The sequence below is a fragment of the Artemia sp. Qi Xiang Cuo genome, chromosome 7 (genome assembly GCF_049724085.1).
Source record: "Artemia sp. Qi Xiang Cuo chromosome 7, ASM4972408v1, whole genome shotgun sequence".
Taxonomy (NCBI): Eukaryota; Metazoa; Arthropoda; class Branchiopoda; order Anostraca; family Artemiidae; genus Artemia; species Artemia sp. Qi Xiang Cuo.
The window spans coordinates 7,294,804-7,314,335 of record NC_142800.1 but is presented as its reverse complement, the minus strand read 5'-3'; the positions used below and the strand labels follow the sequence as shown (position 1 = coordinate 7,314,335).

Sequence of the window (19,532 nt, the reverse complement as noted above, 5' to 3'; positions counted from 1 at the left end):
TAGGGGTTTCAAGCTCCTATCTACAAAAATGGAATTTTACATTTTTTGCCAGAAGAAAGATCACGGATGTGTGTTTATTTGTTTTTTGTTTTTTTGTTTTTATTTTTTTCCCCAGGGGTGATCTTATCGACCCAGTAGTCCTAGAATACCGTGGGAAGGCTCATTGGAATGAGAATTAAAAGTTCTAGTGCCCTTTTTAAGTGATAAAAAAAATGGATGGCAACTAGGCCCCCTCCCACGCTCATTTTTTTCCCAAAGTCACCCGATCAAAATTTTGACATTGTCATTTTGTTCAGTATGGTCGAAAATATAATAACTATGTCTTTTAGGATGACTTAGCCCCCGAAGTCCCCGGGGGGAGGGCTGAAAGTTATGAACTTTACCCAATGTTAACATATAGTATTGGTTATTGGGAAGTATACAGAAGTTTTCAGGGAGATTTTTTCTGGTAGTGAAGGGGGAGGGAATTGGGGATTATGTGGGAGGATCTTTCCATGAAGGAAGTTTTCACGGGAAAGGGGAGATTAGTGTGAAAGGGGCGCCGGATGTACCGGTATTATTAGAAAAAAAATCAGAAATTAAGTTTAAAAACCAAGTTTTTCAACTGAAAGTAAACAGCAACAGCAAAACTTAAAACAAACAGAAAATATTACGTATATGTTTAGGATCAACTCCTAGTCAATACCTCGCTCTTTAAGCCAAAGATTTGTTTGCACTTTCATAAGAGCTATTTATACTAAATAACGGCCTTTGTGATTAAGGGGTCATTTTTATAGAATTGGAACAAAATTCAAGCTTTAACTTAAAGAGCGAGGTATTGACTAGGTGGCGAACCCCCTAATATAAGTTTTAAAAATATATGAATATAGAAGTTCGTTACGTAAGTTAATTCTTAAGTTACGTGTATTTATTACTAAAAAAAACGTTCGTAAATAAAATTAAACAAGTTTCGAGAAAGCCATTTAACCAAATAAAAGTGAAATTAATATGCAAATTTTGTTTTAATTATTCATGTACGGTGAGCCAAAATCAAAATCTATATTAATTCAAAAACATTCAAAAATTAAATAAAGAAACAAGTTTTTTTAACTGAAAGTAAGGAACGACGTTAAAACTTAAAACGAACAGAAATTATTCCGTATATGAAAGGGGCTGTCCCCTCCTCAACGCCTCGCTCTTTACGCTGAAGTTTGACTTTCTCACAACTCTATTTTGTTTAAAAAATAAAAAAATTTTGCGTAAAGAGCGAGGTGTTGAGGAGGCGGCAGCCCCTTTCATATACGGAATAATTTCTGTTCATTTTAAGTTTTAACGTCGTTCCTTACTTTCAGTTAAAAAAACTTGCTTTTTTATTTAATAACATAAGAACCTGACAGTGAATCACATTACTTTTGAAATTTATTTTTATGTTTACAAAGCTTTACTACTGAGCACCTGACAGGTCCTAATTCCAGCAGCATGTTTTTGAAAAACAATATTTTCGGAAAACTGTATTTATTTTCTTATCACAATATCATTTAAATTCTCTTTAAGAGAAAAGCAGGTTCCAAAAGGTACGAATACGAATGAAAGGAAAGTAATCGCAATTATGTTTTTTATAAATTTCTGCTCACAAGGCTTTAGTACTGTGCACCTGTGCTAAAGTCAGTTCTAGGCGTTTAACCCCCCGACGATCACCCCTGGAAAATACCCCCGCGAAAAATACACCCCCCAGAAAATAACCCGTCGCGTAAAATAACCCCTGCAGAAAATATCCCCCCCCCAGAAAAAACTCCAACCGCGGAAAATACCCCCGGAAAAATACCCCCTCCCCCGTGGAAAATACCCCCCGCGTAAATTATATCTCTGGTAAATACCCCCCGGAAAATACCCCCCCCTCCCCGTTGAAAATAGGGCTTTCCAAATTTAAGAATTTTATTTGAGTTTTATTTTTTTAATTTCCGTAGGGGGAAGGAGTTTTGGTACTTGTGTATTATCGGCAACTCACACAAGTTTACGCTTTTTAAAAACAGAGAACCAAACCGGTTTCTTCGTTAGTTTTTTGCCAGCTTAGCGCGAGACAAGACAAAGACAAGTGACAGAATTTATGGGAAATATATAATTTGGGCTATATATTGGCATATTGGGGGGGGGGGGTAAATTATTTGGATAGTTTGAAATCAGAAAACAATTCTTTCTGGGTATATGGCTACTAAAAGATTACAGAAGAATAGCGAGGTATCTGGAAATTTTGTTAACTAAAAAAAAAAAAATCTCAGTATAAAATAAATATAATGTTTCATTAAGTGTTTTTTCCAAGTGTTAAGCGGTTTTTTTTTCCAATGACCGTTTTTCCAAGTATTAAGTAACATTATTAGGTTAATGTAGTGTTTTATTTAAGTGTTTTATGATGACCACTGATCAAAGTTTATGTTATTTGTGCCTTTCATTTACGTTATTTTACAGTGTTCATGGCCATATATTTGGCTTTAAAATTCACTTATTTATCTATCTATCTAATATGCAGAATAATTGTACCAAACACATTTTTCATGCAGACCCGCTATACTTTACACCCCCCCTAACTTACAAATAGATAGATAGATAATTTATTCGCTAGACCCTACACAAACATTACAATGATTATATAAGACAACAGCCAGCATACACTTAAATAAATGGTATAACTACTAACAACAAACAAAAACCTTGAACCCATTAATATATATCCCAATTTTATTTCTAAAGTAACGAAGAAACTAAGGAAAAAACCGGTGTGTTCTCGAATTTTACACAACGTAAACCTGAGTGAGTGGCGCAAAATGCACAAGTACCAAAATGCCTTCCCCCTATGGAAAAAAAAAAAAAAAAAAAAACTCAAATAGAATTCTCAAATTTGAAAAGGCTTATTGTCCATGGGGGGGGGGGGGGTATTTTCCGCGTGGGAGTATTTTCTGGGGCGTATTTTCCGTGGGGGGAATTTTCCGGGGGGATTTTCGCGGGGGGTATTTTCACTGGTGGGTATTTTCCGCAATGAGGGGGGTATTTTCCGGGGGGTATTTTCCGTTCGGGGGTATTTTCCGGGAGGGGGTAATCACCGGGGGGGGGGATAAACGCCGGCCACCGCTAAACTCCACGAGCATTTTTTTTAAATAAAAAAAAATTGCGAAAAACCGCATATTTTTGCGTGTCACAATATCATTTAAATTCTCTTTCAGAGAAAAGCAGGTTCCAAAAGGTACGAATACGAATGAAGGTGAAGCAATTGCATTTTTGGAACGTTACGACAGAGAATACTCATCACTTGTGACACAATCGGTTCAAGCTGACTGGAACTACAATACCAACTTAACAGATGAAAATGCACAAGCTGCTGTAAGTCCTTTTTAATATTTTTAAGTGAAGTCCAAACACTGTCCATGGAGTATTTCATGAATATTGTTTTTCTATGGTAAGCTAGATTTGTAGATACCAGCCAAGAATATGTTCTGGTCAAATTAAAAAAAAATGTACATCAAGTAGGATAACTCAATCTTTGTAGCTTATAATCAACATGGTAAAATATCTGAGTTGAAACAGATGACTCACAACACCATGATAGACATTTATGCTTGAGCTTAAATTTCAAAAATTAAAATCATACAAAAAAAAGTTGCTGACACACGTAATTATCGCTAGATGTCTGAAGATGCAACCACATTAGGACCAATCCTTCAGTGTTCGATTTCTACCCTTTTTGGATCTGAAATTGAAGAAATAGCTTGTTAATTTTGGCACTCCAAAAACTCAGTCTGGTGTTGAAGCTCACTAATTCCGGTACACTGAGAAAATGAATGCAATAATTTATGTAGTATAATACTACCTCAGAGTCTATAGAGGACTGGTGGGCCTATTACATCCGTAATTTGGTACAAAATGAAGACTGAAGCATGCTTGAAGTCAGGTACATGCGCAAATTCTATCCATGCAAGGCCCTATTTGTACTACTACTACTACTACTATTAGCACTACATCTCACTACGCCACCTAGACGCATGATGTCAACACAGCTGCGCGGCCTCATCCTTCTCCCCTAACTATTTAATGCTCCTTTTTGAAACCTACTAGTAAAGTTAGAGTTTCCTTTAAATTCTTTCTTATGACCTCTTCTAGTCACTTTTGGGAGGGACCTGCTTTTCATTAGGCCCCAGACGGATGCACAGTGTGACCAAACATCCCTTTAAATACCATGACCTAAAAGATCTATGACCAAAGTAGTAATGTGACCAAAGTAGTAGTGCCATTGGGATACGAAAGAATAGATTTGTTCCAGTCATAAATTAAAGAAGGAGGAAAACACAAGCTAAAAGGAAAAATGGACAAGGGTGAATACTCCTGTAAGTCAATCGGGTAGAAAAGATTTTGTTGACTTAATAGGTAAGCTGGTACCACTAGCGTTAAAAAAGAATGGTTGCACTGAGTTTATATGCTAAATTCGTTGCCTAAAACCTTGCAAAGCCGCGGACCCATAAACCTAAAACAAAACGGGAGATATCACCCAGTAACTACTACTTTACCTCGTTAGAATTCAATACCACTCCCGTCTGCGCGATAGGAAATGGGGAACCTCCCAATTTCAGGATATTTTTGCAAGAGCTGAGCTGAGAGCAGACATGCTGTACTTAGACTCTTGTCAAGTGGTTTTTAAAATAAGCCATGCTCATCCAAATAATTTTCACTGATTGGAGGGATTCCTTATCGCCTAGCTTATTGTGAAGCAAATTAGTGCACAAACGCAGATTTATAAAATGGAACATGGAAATATTCAATTTATAAGTTAGTAACTATGATTACATGCCTTAAAAAAGCTGAATAAATGCTGAGACACAGATAGTGTGAAATTTAATATGCCAAGTAGTAATAAATTTATATTTGAAAATAGTTTTGACGATTTTAGGGTATGACGGTTTTGTGGTATAGTGGTATGAGGTATGATGATTTTGCGGTATGACAGTTTTGTGGTATTGTGGTATGAGGTATGACGATTTTGTGGTATGAGGTATGACGGTTTTGCGGTATGAGGTATGACGATTTTGTGGTATGACGGGTTTGTGTCATTGTGGTATGAGGTATGACGATTTTGTGGTATGATGGTTTTGTGGTATGAGGTATGATTTTGGAAAACGATATGATATTTCCCGATGATATTTTCCGCGATTTTGGAAAAGGGGAGTAATCAGCGGGTGCAATCGATCAGAATTAAATCCGAAAATGAATCCCCGTTATAGCCTTAAAATGACAGCTCCTTGGAGTCTTCTCAAGTGATAGATACCCTACCAAAATATGTGGTCCACACGCCCAAAATAAACCAACTGAAATTTAATATATTCATTACCCTAACCAGAGAATATAGCAAAAACTAACTACATTTATGTGTAAATAAATTCAAATTTAGTATCTGAGCTTCAAGCAAACTATAAATAGCTGAATTTGACAAAAGCAAAGTACTGTCTAAGACAAAAGGGCTTAGGAGCAATCAGAATTAATTTTTTTTTAAAGTTAGAAGGTCATTAGAATGAAAGCATTTTGGGCCCCTTGGCTGCGTCTGAGGTCTATTTATAAATGAAAACTGGGATTTTCCGCGATTTTTAGGGGTTACAAAATTATGGAGATCACAAGCTTTGCGTCAACAATCTAAGTGTAAACTAATTCGGTAAATTTGACAATGCTTCTCGTTTGAAAAAACTCAAACACCGTCATACTGTTGATTCTTAGTGCGTTAATCACACGTTATCTCCTGTTTAGTCAGTATTCACTAAATCTAGTATCTTTGTTATTTAATCAAGGCATGGACCCAAACCAGGTTAACACCCCTAATATTTTTTTATTATTCAAAAATAGACTATAATATTGAAAATATACAAAATCCTCTTCTAATGCATATTTTAAATTCTTCTTTTTTTCTTTCTTTTATCCAGCGGTATTTGGTCCGTCTTTCCGCGTTTCCTCTTCTTATTCGCTTTCTTAATGATGGGTTGCTGATACTTCATGTAATGGATAAAATCAAACTGGTTATTGTTTCCTTTTTGTACTCCTGAAAAAAAAATCAATCATGTTTCTTTCTTTTTTTGATCTAAGACTCCCTGCTTATTTTTAATCTAATTCGTCCCTATTTCTCTATTATTTCTTCACTTTACTACCTATCTATCTTACCTCTTACTCAACATTCCATAGCTTTCCATGTTATAATACCTCACATACATAATTTTTTCTCTCCTAGTACATTTTATGCACCTACTTCCTGAAAACTTTTTTTTCATTCATACGATTCTCCATCCATTAATTCACCATACAACAATTTCAAAATTCTTATTCTAGCTACCCACGGCGTCAAGGGGCTGCTCCCATTCATTAGGCCTATTACATATAACAATAAAATACAAATTTAAAATGCATATACGTTTTTGTACTTAAAATACAGTGACTTTTCCTAGAACACTTTAACACACTTTTCACTAGATTTACATACATAAAAAAAGATTAAATATAACACCATTTTTTTTTTAATACATCACATTTCAACACAATCAACTCTCGTTGGGCCTTGCGTTATTGGGTAGCTACAACAATCCCCAAAAAAATTCCCAATAATACAATTTTTCACAATCCAGGCGAATTGTATCCCCCTCAACATATAAAAGAAATTCCACTAATTTAAAATAAATTCCAACAATCATTAAAAAAAAGTAATTCAAATATAAAATCTACAATCTAATAATTCACACAAATCCTATAATATTTCTATATTCCCTACAGACATTTTCAATCTTTTTTTTCCATTTGTTGAGTTTAAGTGCTTTTTCTGTGATTTCATCATTCTATAGCATCTTTTTTATCTATAAATTTATATTTGCAAAAGCTTTTTTTTCTCTTTTTTTTTACAACACATCCTTGCCCACCAAGACACAAAAACTATTCCACTTTATACCCAACATGTCCTCAATTTTCTTACACTTCATAATCCTCATCCTTTTCTATTCTGTTTCCACACGATTTATCACACCATAATCTTCCTTCTGCTTTTCTTTTCGCTTCCACGTGTAATAACAAAAAAGCAATGCTATGTACACTATTGTACTTATATAGGCCTCGTCATCTACTTTTAGGTATACAGCTTTCTCTATTTTAACTTCATTTTTTTTTACCTGTAACACTTGCCAATAAATTACTCAGTCCTGCTACATTTGTTTCTTGTTTTTCACATTCTAACATTACATGGCATTGCGTTTCTAGTTTTTCCTCGCATAGCTTACAAAGTCCATTGCTGCCACTCGTATTCATCTTTACTTTTGATTAATTAAAAAAAAACAAGTTTTTTCAACTGAAAGCAAGAAGCGACACCAAAACTTAGAAGGAACAAAAATTATTCCGCATATGAACGGGGCCGCCCCCTCCTCAACCCCTCGCTCTTTACACTAAAGCTTTTTATTTTTTAAAAAAATAAAGTTGTGAGACAGAATCAAACTTTAGATTAAAGAGTGAGGCTTTGAGGAGGGGACAGCCCCTTTCATATACGGAATAATTTCTGTTCGTTTTAAGTTTTAATGTCGCTCCTTACTTTCAGTTAAAAAAACTTGTTTTTTTAAATTAATTTCTGATCGTTTTTTAGTTAATGCAGCTTTTAATTTGGCTCACCGTCATTGAATAAGTAAACAAAATTTACATAGAAGTTTTACTTTTCTTTTGCTAAATGGCTGTCTCTAAATTTGGTTCTGACGTAATTTACAAATTAACTAACGTAACGAACTTCTATATTCGTAAATTTTTCTTTTGGCAAAAAATACAAAGTTGCAGATTTCTGCAGATATGAGCTGGAAACCTATGTAATAGGGTTTTTTGATACGCTGAATCTGACGGTGTGATTTTCATTAAAGTTCATTCACTTGTAGGGGATGTTTTCCCCCTCTTTAAAAAATCAGGTAAATTTTCTCAGGCTCGTAGCCTTTGATGAGTAATACTAAACTTAATAAAATTTGTATATTTAGAATCAACATTATAAGCCCATTCTTTTGATACATTTATTGACATCAAAACTCCGTTTTTAAAAGTTTCGATTACTATTGGGCCGTATCACTTGTTTTTTTTATTGTTTTTTTTTTATTACGCATATGTTATTACGTATATAAGGGGGTTCTCCCCTTAGTCAATACCACGCTCTTCACGTTAAAAGTTAAAAAAAATTTTAATTCACAAACCCCTGAATCCCAAAGGCCGTTTAATTAGGATAGATAGCTGTTTTGAAAGCACTAAAAAAAAACTGTAGCGTAAAGAGCGAGGTATTGACTTGGGGGAGAACCCCTCATATACGTAATAATTTCTGTTTTTTTTTTAAGTTCTAATGTTGCTTCTTACTTTCAGTTGAAAAAACTTTTTTTTTAATTTAATTTCTGATCGTTTTTTTAAATAATGCTTGGAAATCCGGTGCCCCCTTTATAGAAATGTCCCTTACCCCAAAGAAACATCCTCCACGGAAGGATTCTCCCGAGTAACCCCCTCCTCCAGCCCCCCCCCCCAGAAAAAAATCCTTCCTGAAAATGTGTTTATACTTCCCAGTAACCAATACAATATGTAAGCAATGGGCAAAGTTCATAATTTGCAGCCCTTCCCCTGGGAACTGTGGGGGATTAAGTCATCCTAAAAGACATATTTATTAGATTTTTGACTATGCTGAACAAAATGGGTATCTTAAAATTTTAATTGGGTGATTTTGAGAAAAAATGATTGTGGGAGGGGGCCTAGTTGCCCTCCGTTTTTTTTGCTCACTTAAAAAGGGCACTAGAACTTTTAATTTCCGTTCCAATGAGCCCTCCTACGATATTCTAGGACAACTTGGTCGATGCTGTCACACCTGAGAAAAAAAATAAAAAAATAAAATAAACACGCATCCCTGATCTTTCATCTGGCAAAAAATGGAAATTCCATACTTTTATAGATAGGAGCTTGAAACCTCTACAGTAGGGTTTTCTGATACGCTGAATATGATGGCGTGATTTTCATTAAGGTTCTACAACTTTTAGGGGGTCTTTTCCCCTTTTTTCGAAAATCAGCCAAATTTTCTCAGGCGCGTAACTTTTGATGGGTAAAATTAAACTTGATGAAACTTATATTTTTGAAATCAGAATTAAAATCTGATTCTTTTGATGTATCTATTGGTATTAAAGATACATCAGTTTACACCGTTAAAGATACACCGTTTTTTAGAGTTTCGGTTACCATTGAGCCGGGTCGCTTCTTACTTACAGTTCGTTACCACGAACTGTTTGACTCTTCTGTGGGTAATAAACTATGCATAAGCCCCTATGATTAGCACTCATCTTTCGAAACGGTCCATTATGACAATAAAAATCCATCAAGTCTGGGAGATTTTCATCATGACGTCTAAAGCAAAAAATTGAAATTAATTTTGTGCTTTACATAATAAAAGTTAAGTAAAAAGGGATATTTTAGGAAACAGAAGAAAATAATAATCCTATTGACATATTAATAAACTAATTGATGTAACAAAATAGAATAATTGGCCTATCCTAAGATATTTTTCTAGGGAAGTCCAATAATTCACAATTTGAAGTGCATAATCTTGAACAATACTAACAATTACAATATTAATCTAATTACATGAATCAATATCAATATAAGTAATTAATCGATATATCAATGTAATCAATATTTGCAAATTACAATATTCCAGTCAAAGCTTAGATTTTTAGCTATTCAATATACATCCCTTTTCAACTCATATTTGGTAACAAGATGTTATGGTTATATTCTTTAATTATTTTGCTCATTCAATAACTGTTTTTACATAAGTTGCTGCCAATTAGAAATAGGAAAAATTTCTTACACTTTCTTTACAGTTTGTACAATTGCTAGAGCTCCATGCTGATATATATTTGCCCATTTTCTGATGACTTTTCACATAAGTTCCTGGCTTGCAAAATTGGCACCAGCCAAGTGTTAAAACTACAAAACTGCATATGTCGATCTTTTTGATTAAAAATGATTTTCCCAGATTTTCAAAAAATATATATGACTTGTTGTAAGACGTGGTTTTTTTGACGTTTTTATAGTAAAGATCGATGTGGATATAATGTATTATTTTTTTGTTGTTGTTTTTGTTTAGACCAGGGCACTTTGTATGAAAGGAGTTGTCGTAGGAACTTCGAAAAGGGCTCATTCGATTGAAAATAGAAAGGCCTGATGCCCTTTTAATAGTCGAAAGTGATTGGAGGGAAACTAATCCCCCTCCCATGCCCACCCTCCCATCACCCTAGTTTTATTTTTAAGATGTTATCGTCAGTTTCCGCTTAACTATTTAAAGAATCTAATTTCGTTTTGAATGTCCTTGTTACTTTAAAGAAAATCCGAGGAAACAAATGAAAGAAATCCAAAAACGATATTTAATGATTTGATTTCATGATTTAATGAAAAAATCAGTCATAACGTTACAACCAAAGCAGAATTTTTAATGACTTGCCAAGTTGAGCTATCGGTGACTCAGCTTTGAAACTGAACCATAATCTGTCATGTAATCAAAAAAAAAGAAAAAAAAGAAAAAGTAATACAATTAAAATCCTACGACAAACAGAGAGGAAATTTGTTTGGAAAATAATTTAGTTTCCTGCGATACCCAACATGTTTTCAATAAAACTAATTTTAAACAACCCCTTCCACAAAAGAAGCCTTTCAAAGGAAAGTAAAGAGCTACATTAAACCAGAGAAGCGTATTAATAATATTACAAGCGTAAAACAATCATAAATTACTACCAATGAATAAAAAATGAACATAAATTAAAGTAAATAACCATGTGAAACTTAGAACTATCAGAAGCTACCACAAAGAGGAGCGGGGTTGCGCCCCCTGTACCTTCTAAAGTCCAGAAAGTAATTTGTACTTTACTGAAAATAATCTTTATTTTATGCTATGTATTTTTGTCTCTCAAAACATGAAAAAAATCACCATTATAACCAAGACTACTAAAAAGAACAAATAAATGTGGATTGACAGTTTAATATTAATAGAATTGATTCGTTAAAATTTCAGTAATTTTGGATTGATTAAAGTTATCAAAGATAAAGAATTTAAAATATATTTTGTTTTTAGTAAAATACAGATTACGTTCTGATCCTTAGTAGTTGCAGTCGGAATCAGTCCCAGCCGTCGCAGTAGCAGTAGCAGTAGAATCAGCAGTAATGGTTGCAGTAGCCCTGTAATTTTCAGTTAAATACCATCAGCTGATCCCGAAGTATTTCTGATTCTCACTTCTGACAGCCTGCCTTCATGCAACCAACATAACTAGTTATGCACCCCCTCAGAATGCTCTGAACGTTTCAACTTAATACCTTTAGTCGTTCCTGGGATATCACAAAAACGCCCTTATGACAAACTTGTACGCTTGTGGATTCTTTTGATTCAGATTGACATCCCCAATAACATTATCTGAAATTTTAACCTAGTATTCATATTTATTCCTAGGATGTTGCACAAATGCATTTTCGACAATCCGGATGAAAATAGTACCTTTAATTTAGTCTTGCACCCCCTCAGCTTTCCCCCAAAATTAAATCTTAATACCCTATTCTTTTCCAAATTCCTATTCTTCCTATTCTTTTAATGGTGGTATTAGTAGAGATAGCAGTAGTAATAGTAACAGATCTGAAACTTTCAACTTAAAACCCTCAGCCGTTTCTGAGAAATTGCTGATACGTCCTTTGTACAACCCACATGCTCTTAATGCCTTTCAGTTTAGTTTTATCTTAGCATAGACTTTCCCTGAAAGTTTCCACTTAAAACCCTACTCTGTGCCTGAGGTATTGCATCTGTGCAGTTTTGGCAAACTGGATGCACTTGAACTCTTTTGATACAGTTTCGTAGTTGCATTAGCAGTCAGTAGTAGTAGTGGTAGTAGCAGTAGTAGTAGTAGTAGTAGCGGTAGTCATAGTAGTGGCAATAAAGTAGTAGTAGTAGTATTACTAGTAGTAGTAGTAGTAGTAGCAGTAGTAGTAGTAGTAGCAGTAGTAGTAGTAGTAGTAGTAGAAGTTGTAGTGGTAGTAGTATCAGTTGTAGTAGTAATAGTAATAATAGCAGTAGTAGTAGTAGTAGTAGTAGTAGTAATAGTAGTAGTAGTAGTAGTGCTAGTAGTAGTAGTAGTAATAATAGTAGCATTAGTAGTAGTAGTAGTAGTAGTAGTAGTAATAGTAGTAGCAGTAATAGCAGTAGTAGCAGTAGTAGTACTAGTAGTACCAGCAGTAGTAGCAGTAATAGTAGCAGTAGTGGTAATAGCACTAGTTGTAGCAGTAGCAGTATTAGCATTAGTTGTGGTAGCAGTAGTAGTAGTAGTAGTAGTAGTAGTAGTAGTAATAGTAACAGTAGTAAAAGCCGTAGTAGTCCTGAAACCCTCAACTTAATACCCTTAGCCGTTTCTGGGATATTTCTGGTATATATCCAACTAAATTTCCAATATCAACCGACAAATATACCGCCTGAGCTGGGAAAGCAGAAACCAAAGTATAGAAGTGAGAAAGTTAGTAGCTGCTTGTGGAGACAACAAATTACCCAGCTCATCCTAAGCGTCTTTGGACGTTCATTTTAAAGCAGATTCATGGAAGCTATTGTTGACTCTATCTGCTGGTTTTCATTAACATTGTTGGGAAGCTGGTTTTAAGCTTGCAGTGTCAACTCTGCTGTTTTACGAAAAAACACTGTGCACTAAACTCCAGAATCGTCGTCAATTCTAACGTGAATTCACTAATGAGGCGAAGTGCTCGGTGGCTTAGTCCAGTTCCAGAGTTATTACTTTCCTTCAAAACTTGAGTAACTGCAGGAGATTTGGCAAATATCTATCTTAGCTTGTTACGGGTATTCCGAAAATGAGCTCAATATTGCAAGAGCTATAATACTTTTTTCGTTGTGTCACGGTCTTCTTTTTAGTATCATACCTTAGAGTGGATCTTTACCTTCTGGAATTGATCAAGTTTTTTTTTTTGGATAGTGAAGCCGGTCAGAAAAAAAATAATATAAGGCTTCCAGATAACTTGTTACTCCAACTCTTTGGCAATTTTAAGAGCTTCTAATCATTTATTTTGTTTTCATTTTTAATCCAAGTAATTCTGTCACTTTTCCTTTCTTCAACTATTAAAAAAACAACAACTCTTTTTAGCACCAAAAATCCCAGAGTCTAGGAATTTGGGGGTTCGAATGTCACTTTTTTTTCTGGTTCTGTCTTGGTGCCGTTAGTCTAGTTTCAATTTACAGATAGTACAGGAGGAAATAACGGCACAGAATCTGGAAGACCAGATTCTGGAAAATGATGTCCTGACTTTAATGCATCGGAAAAATACCCTAGCTTATTTTGTACAAGTAGCACAATGGGAAGTTCCATTAGTCAGAGTCAAAAAATAGATTTCTCTCGTAACCAAAAAATGAAATATCAACGTCCATGAAAATCAGCTCTTGTTGGAATGTGTTTTCCCACTACGTTTCCACACATCCTATTCAGACCATAATACAAATGGTCACTGTCCATTTATTGCTTTCCAGGAGACACCAAATAGGGTAATCTATGTCTGCGCAGGTTTGAAAGGTTAAGGTCGGTGCGGCTCAATAAACTTCGGGGAAGAGAGATGAATGCAGGGTTGCCAATTTGCAAACTTTACGTGTGAAATGCACTCTTTTTTCACAGCACTCTTTCACAACACGGACCGGATTTGCACTCTTTTTGTCCATTATTTGTTCTTTGCACTGTTTTTTGCACTCTTTTAGATATGATGATAGAAAAAAAAATTAAGCGAAATAAAAAACGGTACTTTACTTGACTACAGCAAAGTCAGCTACATTTCACGTCCTCTTATGAGAGGTCACTTGGACCTTTTATGCTCCTTTCAAAACATTTGGATTAAATGGAGAAAAAAACCTTAATTAAACAATTGATGCAGTCAACTTTAGTTCAGTTAAAGATCCAAGCAATCAAAATAAACCCCTGAAAATTTCCAGCAGAGAATTACCTTTTAAGCTAAAAAAAGAGTGATAATCATTATCTAACCCATTATTTAGAGGTTGAATTTAGTAGGGAGTCCTCCTAACTTTTTTTTAAATACATTTGAAAAATTTAAAGGTCATATGTTTATTGATCGAAGGTTAACTGATAATTATTTGTGCAGTAGAGGGACTACAACAGCGGGCGCTAATTTTTTGACTTGCACTATTTTTTAACAACTTGCACTCTTTTTTGGGTCTGATTTGCACTCTTTTTTGGCATCGGCAGTTGGCAACCCTAATTGATTGTGAATGGGTGTTTCAAGGTGAAATCAAGACTGAGAATAAAACACACAAAACAATGAGTTCATTTTTGGCTTTTACAAAAAAATTAAAAAAGAAAAACGGGTTTTAATTTCTATAAAGCAGTGAATACAACACATTTAATTGAACACAAATACTCCGAATATTTCGGCCCCACATCCGGGAGCCTTTCTCAAGGGAAAAAAAAATTCTTACATAAACATAAAAGACATACTAAACAAAACAAAAGTAAAAATATATATAAATAGGAAAAGAAAACTCACATATTAAATAAACAAACTCCATTCACTGCCGTATACAATCGAATGCTTATATTGACCCACCTTCTCACAAAATATAAATTGACATCTATCAAAAAATGAGAATATATTTATACTTAAACTAAAACAAAAAGGTCAGTTAACCCCCGGCCCATAACTAATAATGAGATCTTATAAGTTTGTTGCCCAATGTTTGAATGATACATTTAACGTGATCATGTGCCTTTAAGCTTTGCAATCGTTTGTTTACCTGTCCCAATAATTTGCACAGTCTGACGATTTCCCGCAAAGACGTCATTTATATATAAACGATCATTATAGATATCACTGATTGAAAATTTTACATGCTTTTTAATTAAACTATTATAAATCGAGACAAACAAATTACATAACTTAGCCTTTTATCCCAATATTATCACAAAAATTAAGAAGAGAATGAAAAAAACATAATGTAAATACAGCATTTAAATCAGGACAAAATATAAGCTCGTTGTTAAATAAAGGGAAAGACAAGATACCGAGAAATTTGCAAAAGGGAGTATACAAAATTCCATGTTCTTGTGGTAAATTTTATGTGGGAAGAACACAATAGATTTTAGAAAATAGGCTACAGCAACACAAGAATGCCATAAATTGCGCTCTAAAACAAAACAAAACACCAGAAACGTTTGAGTCAGCTGCTGCAGAACATCTTTAAAATTTTCCTCATCACAGTATTTTATTTGATGAAACAAAAATAGTAGATACGTCTGTAGGACTTTTACAAAGCTTCAGGGAAATTATAGAAATAAAAAGGATAATATATGGGGGTATTAGTATCAATAGAGATGAAGGGGAATTTAGGATCAATTCAATTTATAATAGTTTAATTAAAAAGCAGGTAAAATTTTCAACCAGTGCTATTTTTGATAATACTTCGGATATGAATGATGACCTTGCGGACAAAGGTCAGACTGGCTTAAATGCTGGGAAAGGTAAACGAATTATAGGTAGGCTTGCAAGCAAATGAATCTGTTCAACTTATAATTCAAACATTGGGTGATGAGCCTATGAGATCTATTTAGAGGTTTTGTGCTGGGGGCTAACTCACCTATTTTGTTTTAGTCTAAGCATAAATATACTCTCATTTTTTGATGGATGTCAATTTATATTCTGTGAGAAGGTTTGTCAATATAAGCATTCAATTGTATACAGCAGTGAATGGAGTTTGTTTATTTAATATGTGAGTTTTCTTTTCCTATTTATTTATATTTTTTCTTTTGTTTTGTTTAGTATGTTTTTTATGTTTATGTAAGAATTTTTTTTTTCCGTTGAGAAAGGCTCACGGATGTGGGGCCGAAATATTCGGAGTATTTGTGTTTAATTAAATGTATTGTATTCACTGCTTTATAGAAATTAAAACCCGTTTTTCTTGTTTAATTTTTTGTAAATGGAAAAGCAGTGTGGTCTAAAAAATTATTTTTGGCTTTTGAGAAGGAAATTTGACTGAAACACGGCTTAAATCATATCATTTCGCTAATGGTTTCTTAAACTCTTAATCTTGCTTAGGGAGTTGCGAGCTGCAAAACAGGAGAATTTTAATTTTATTTTTGTTTTTCTTGGCCTTGAAGCATTAAAAATGACGTTCAAATTTATAAATACTGCAAAAATTGAAATTTTTACCACCTCTGACTTTGCTTAGGGTAGTAATGGGCTGCTAATTAATGGATTGTCTTTTATTCTGATGACGTTTTAGGTTTGTTTGGGCTTGAATTTCTACGAAACGCCTATTCTATTCAAAAAAACTTGCAGAAACTAAAATTAGGTCTTCCTCCCCTTTCCAAAGAAAAATGAGCACTTACACATGGGTGATTTTGAGCACTTTTAGTTGTGTTCCAAAAGAGCAGAATTTTTTTTCCTGAACATTTTGATGGCAAAATTTTTTCTGTGGCTCAAATCCAGATTTACGCCTTTTTTGTATCTTTACTTTTCAATATTCATCTAGCATTTGAACGAGCAAGGCTTATTGTGAGTGTGCTATAGCTGTTTATTATGTCCGGAGGGGATGAAGAAAATTTGCATTATTGTCCGGTGCTGAATTTTGTTCAGCAAAACGTTGAGAAAGAAATTGATGATGAGATGATTAAGAAGTTTGGTGCGGAGTTTTTTGACGTTGATGATATCGTGAAGGCGAAGAAATAGCTTGGGTCCAAGCTATATCCAGAAGCTTTATTTCAGAAGCAAACTGGATCGAAAGCGTCACTGAGCCATCTAGGTGATATTCTGAACTTTATTAAGAATGGCAATACAGATGATTTCGACATCCCAGTATTTGTTATTCTAAGGTCCAATGAAGTGCCATCAATACCAGCCACAGCTTATTCTGCTCATTTTTCGAGAGTGAATGAGCTGTATGTCCAGTTAAAGAAAATTTCCAACCAGTTTGAGGCATATTCCAACCATTTCCTGCCACTACCACAGTCTGGAGCCAGTCCCTCAAAACCAGCCAATAGCCACTCTACTATTGTTGTCTCTAATTTGCCACCGTATATTAGTGATCCGACAAACCGTAAGGACTTTGTCCATCAACTAAGTGGTCATGATTCGATTGCTAGTGTTCGGCCGTTGAGAGATAAACTTTTTGTGAATATTGAGAAATCTGTAGCCTCTGTTTTCTGTGAGTCTGTGAAGTCTGTTGTTTCGGGTGCTGGCACGAAGATTTTGCAGAAGCGGTACCTCGGAATGCAAAAAAAAAACCCGCTGTCATTTGGTGCGAGTGAATTGAAAATGCACCCTGGAGTCCAGGACGCAATTGATTTGTGTCGTCCTGAACTATCAAGCTAGTTTTGACGGAATTGATTGGTAAAAGTGACGTGATAAAAAATAATGTGAAAATTAGATATGAGATTTTTAGTTGTTATGACTTCATATGTGCACCGCCTTGTTGCTTTAAGTTCAGGTCTCCTGATCAAGTCCTAAAAGAATGCAACAGTTAGGTGGAAAAAATTGCACTCTGGGCAGGCAATCACTACTCTTCGAAAGATACACCCTGTACTAACATCCCTTATTGTGCGATTTTTGGCGGGTCACACACTTCGAATAGTCTATTGTGTCCAGTGCTCAAGTCTCGTATTGAGGCCAGTGTGAAAAAATGATGATGCAAAAGTTCTCGGTTATTTCGTACAATATGAACGGAACGCGTAGGAAAGAGCACATCATTGACAAACTTTCGTGCAAATACGATATCGTCTGTCTTCAAGAGCATCTTTTATCATCAGCTAATACCAATCTGCTGAAACGGATTGGCAATCAAACTGCATTTGTGAATGCTGCACACTCTACGTTCGGTAGACCTTCCGGAGCCCTCGCCTGTATTTTGAAACGTAGTTCTTTTTCATCCGCGACGCCAGTGCTGTTTCACAGTGAAGAAAACATCTTGGCCGTGCAAATTGCCGATCTAGTATTTATTAATGTATTTATATTATTTATTTTCCTTATGATCGTAAACCTATTCAGTCACTGAATAAGTTTTCCAAGAGTAGTGTTTTGTAAAAAGTGCCAGATTCTGCATCATCTTTTGCTTACCAATTTGTTGTCACTGGCGATTTTAATGCTGATTTTTTGAATTCAAACCTCCGATCGGATATGGTTTTCCAGTCTTTTTCCGAGTTTAAGCGATTGGATAAGAATCGTTCATTTTCATATATCCATCATTCTGGCAGCCATACTAATATAGATCACGTTCTTTGTCCTCCAAATTTATCGGTTTCGATTGTTTCTGTTCACGAAACAGAAAGTGATATAGACCACCTACCAATTTCCTTTTCGTTTGATATCTCTCTGTCACCAGATTAATTAAAAAAAACTTTTCCACAAAATAGGTTTTTCAAAGAAAAGTAAAAAACTCCATTAAACAAAAAATGAGTAAAAATAAAATCAAATAATTTACCAAGCATGAAAGTACCACAAATCAGCATCGACAAATAAATGAAACCCAAAACGAACAGAAATTACAATAATTAATCAAGTCAAACTCAAAACGAGCAAAAATTACCATAAGTTGGGTGCAAAACCCCTATGCCTTCCCAAGGCCAGAGCAAAATTTGCACTTTACGGAAAAAGTAAAAATGTTTTTACTTTTAAAACTTTAATAAATCAAATAATATTAACATTTTGATTACTAAATATCAGTATATGTATATTAAACTGTCAATGCACATTCATTTGTATTTTTTCAGTAAAGTGCAAATTTTGTTCTGGCCTTGGGAAGGCATAGGGGTTTTGCACCGAATTTATGTTAATTTTTGCTCGTTTTGAGTTTGACTTAATTAATTATTGTAATTTCTGTTCGTTTTGGGTTTCATTTATTTGTCGATGCTGATTTATGGTAGTTTCACGCTTGGTAGATTATTTGATTTTATTTTTGCTTATTTTTTGTTTAATGGAGTTCTTTATTTTTCTTTGAAAAACTTATTTTGTGGAAAAAGTTTTTTAAATTAATTTCTGTTAGTTTTATATTGACATAGTCTTTTCAGGAAAAAAGAAAATAATACTTTAAATCTTTTCGTTTTTTTTAAGACTTTATAGTTTGGCCTGCTATTTGTATGCTGGAGAAAAATTTTCAGCAATTTTTAACAACATACACACTTTTAAAAATCTGGACACAAATAGTACTGATTAATTTAGTTTCATATCTCCTCTAGTTGACGTGAAATGGAAAACTTGATACCATTCGCAAAAAATCTGTTTACTTTCTTTGATAGCTTGGATACAGTTACGCTTTTTTGTTTTGGTTAATTTTTAATAGCAGAAATGGGAGGTTGGGCGTGGTAGGGTGGGAGTGGAAGGGGGATTAGTTGCCCTCAAATTACTTTCGACTATTAAAAAGGGCATTGGCCCTTTCTATTTTCAGTCGAATGAGCCCTTCGATACGAAGTGCCCTGGTCTAAACAACAACAGCAACAAAAAATAATACATTA

General features: G+C 34.4%; 1 protein-coding gene across 1 annotated transcript in view; it reads left to right on the top strand.

Annotated features, from left to right (window-relative positions):
- LOC148949898 (angiotensin-converting enzyme 2-like) overlaps positions 1-19,532 on the top strand; it is an 82,574-nt gene that overhangs the window by 32,345 nt on the left and 30,697 nt on the right. The window contains exon 2 of the mRNA XM_089091986.1: positions 3,198-3,354. Within this exon, the coding sequence (XP_088948112.1) occupies positions 3,198-3,354 (157 nt within the window). The remainder of the gene's footprint in view (positions 1-3,197; positions 3,355-19,532) is intronic.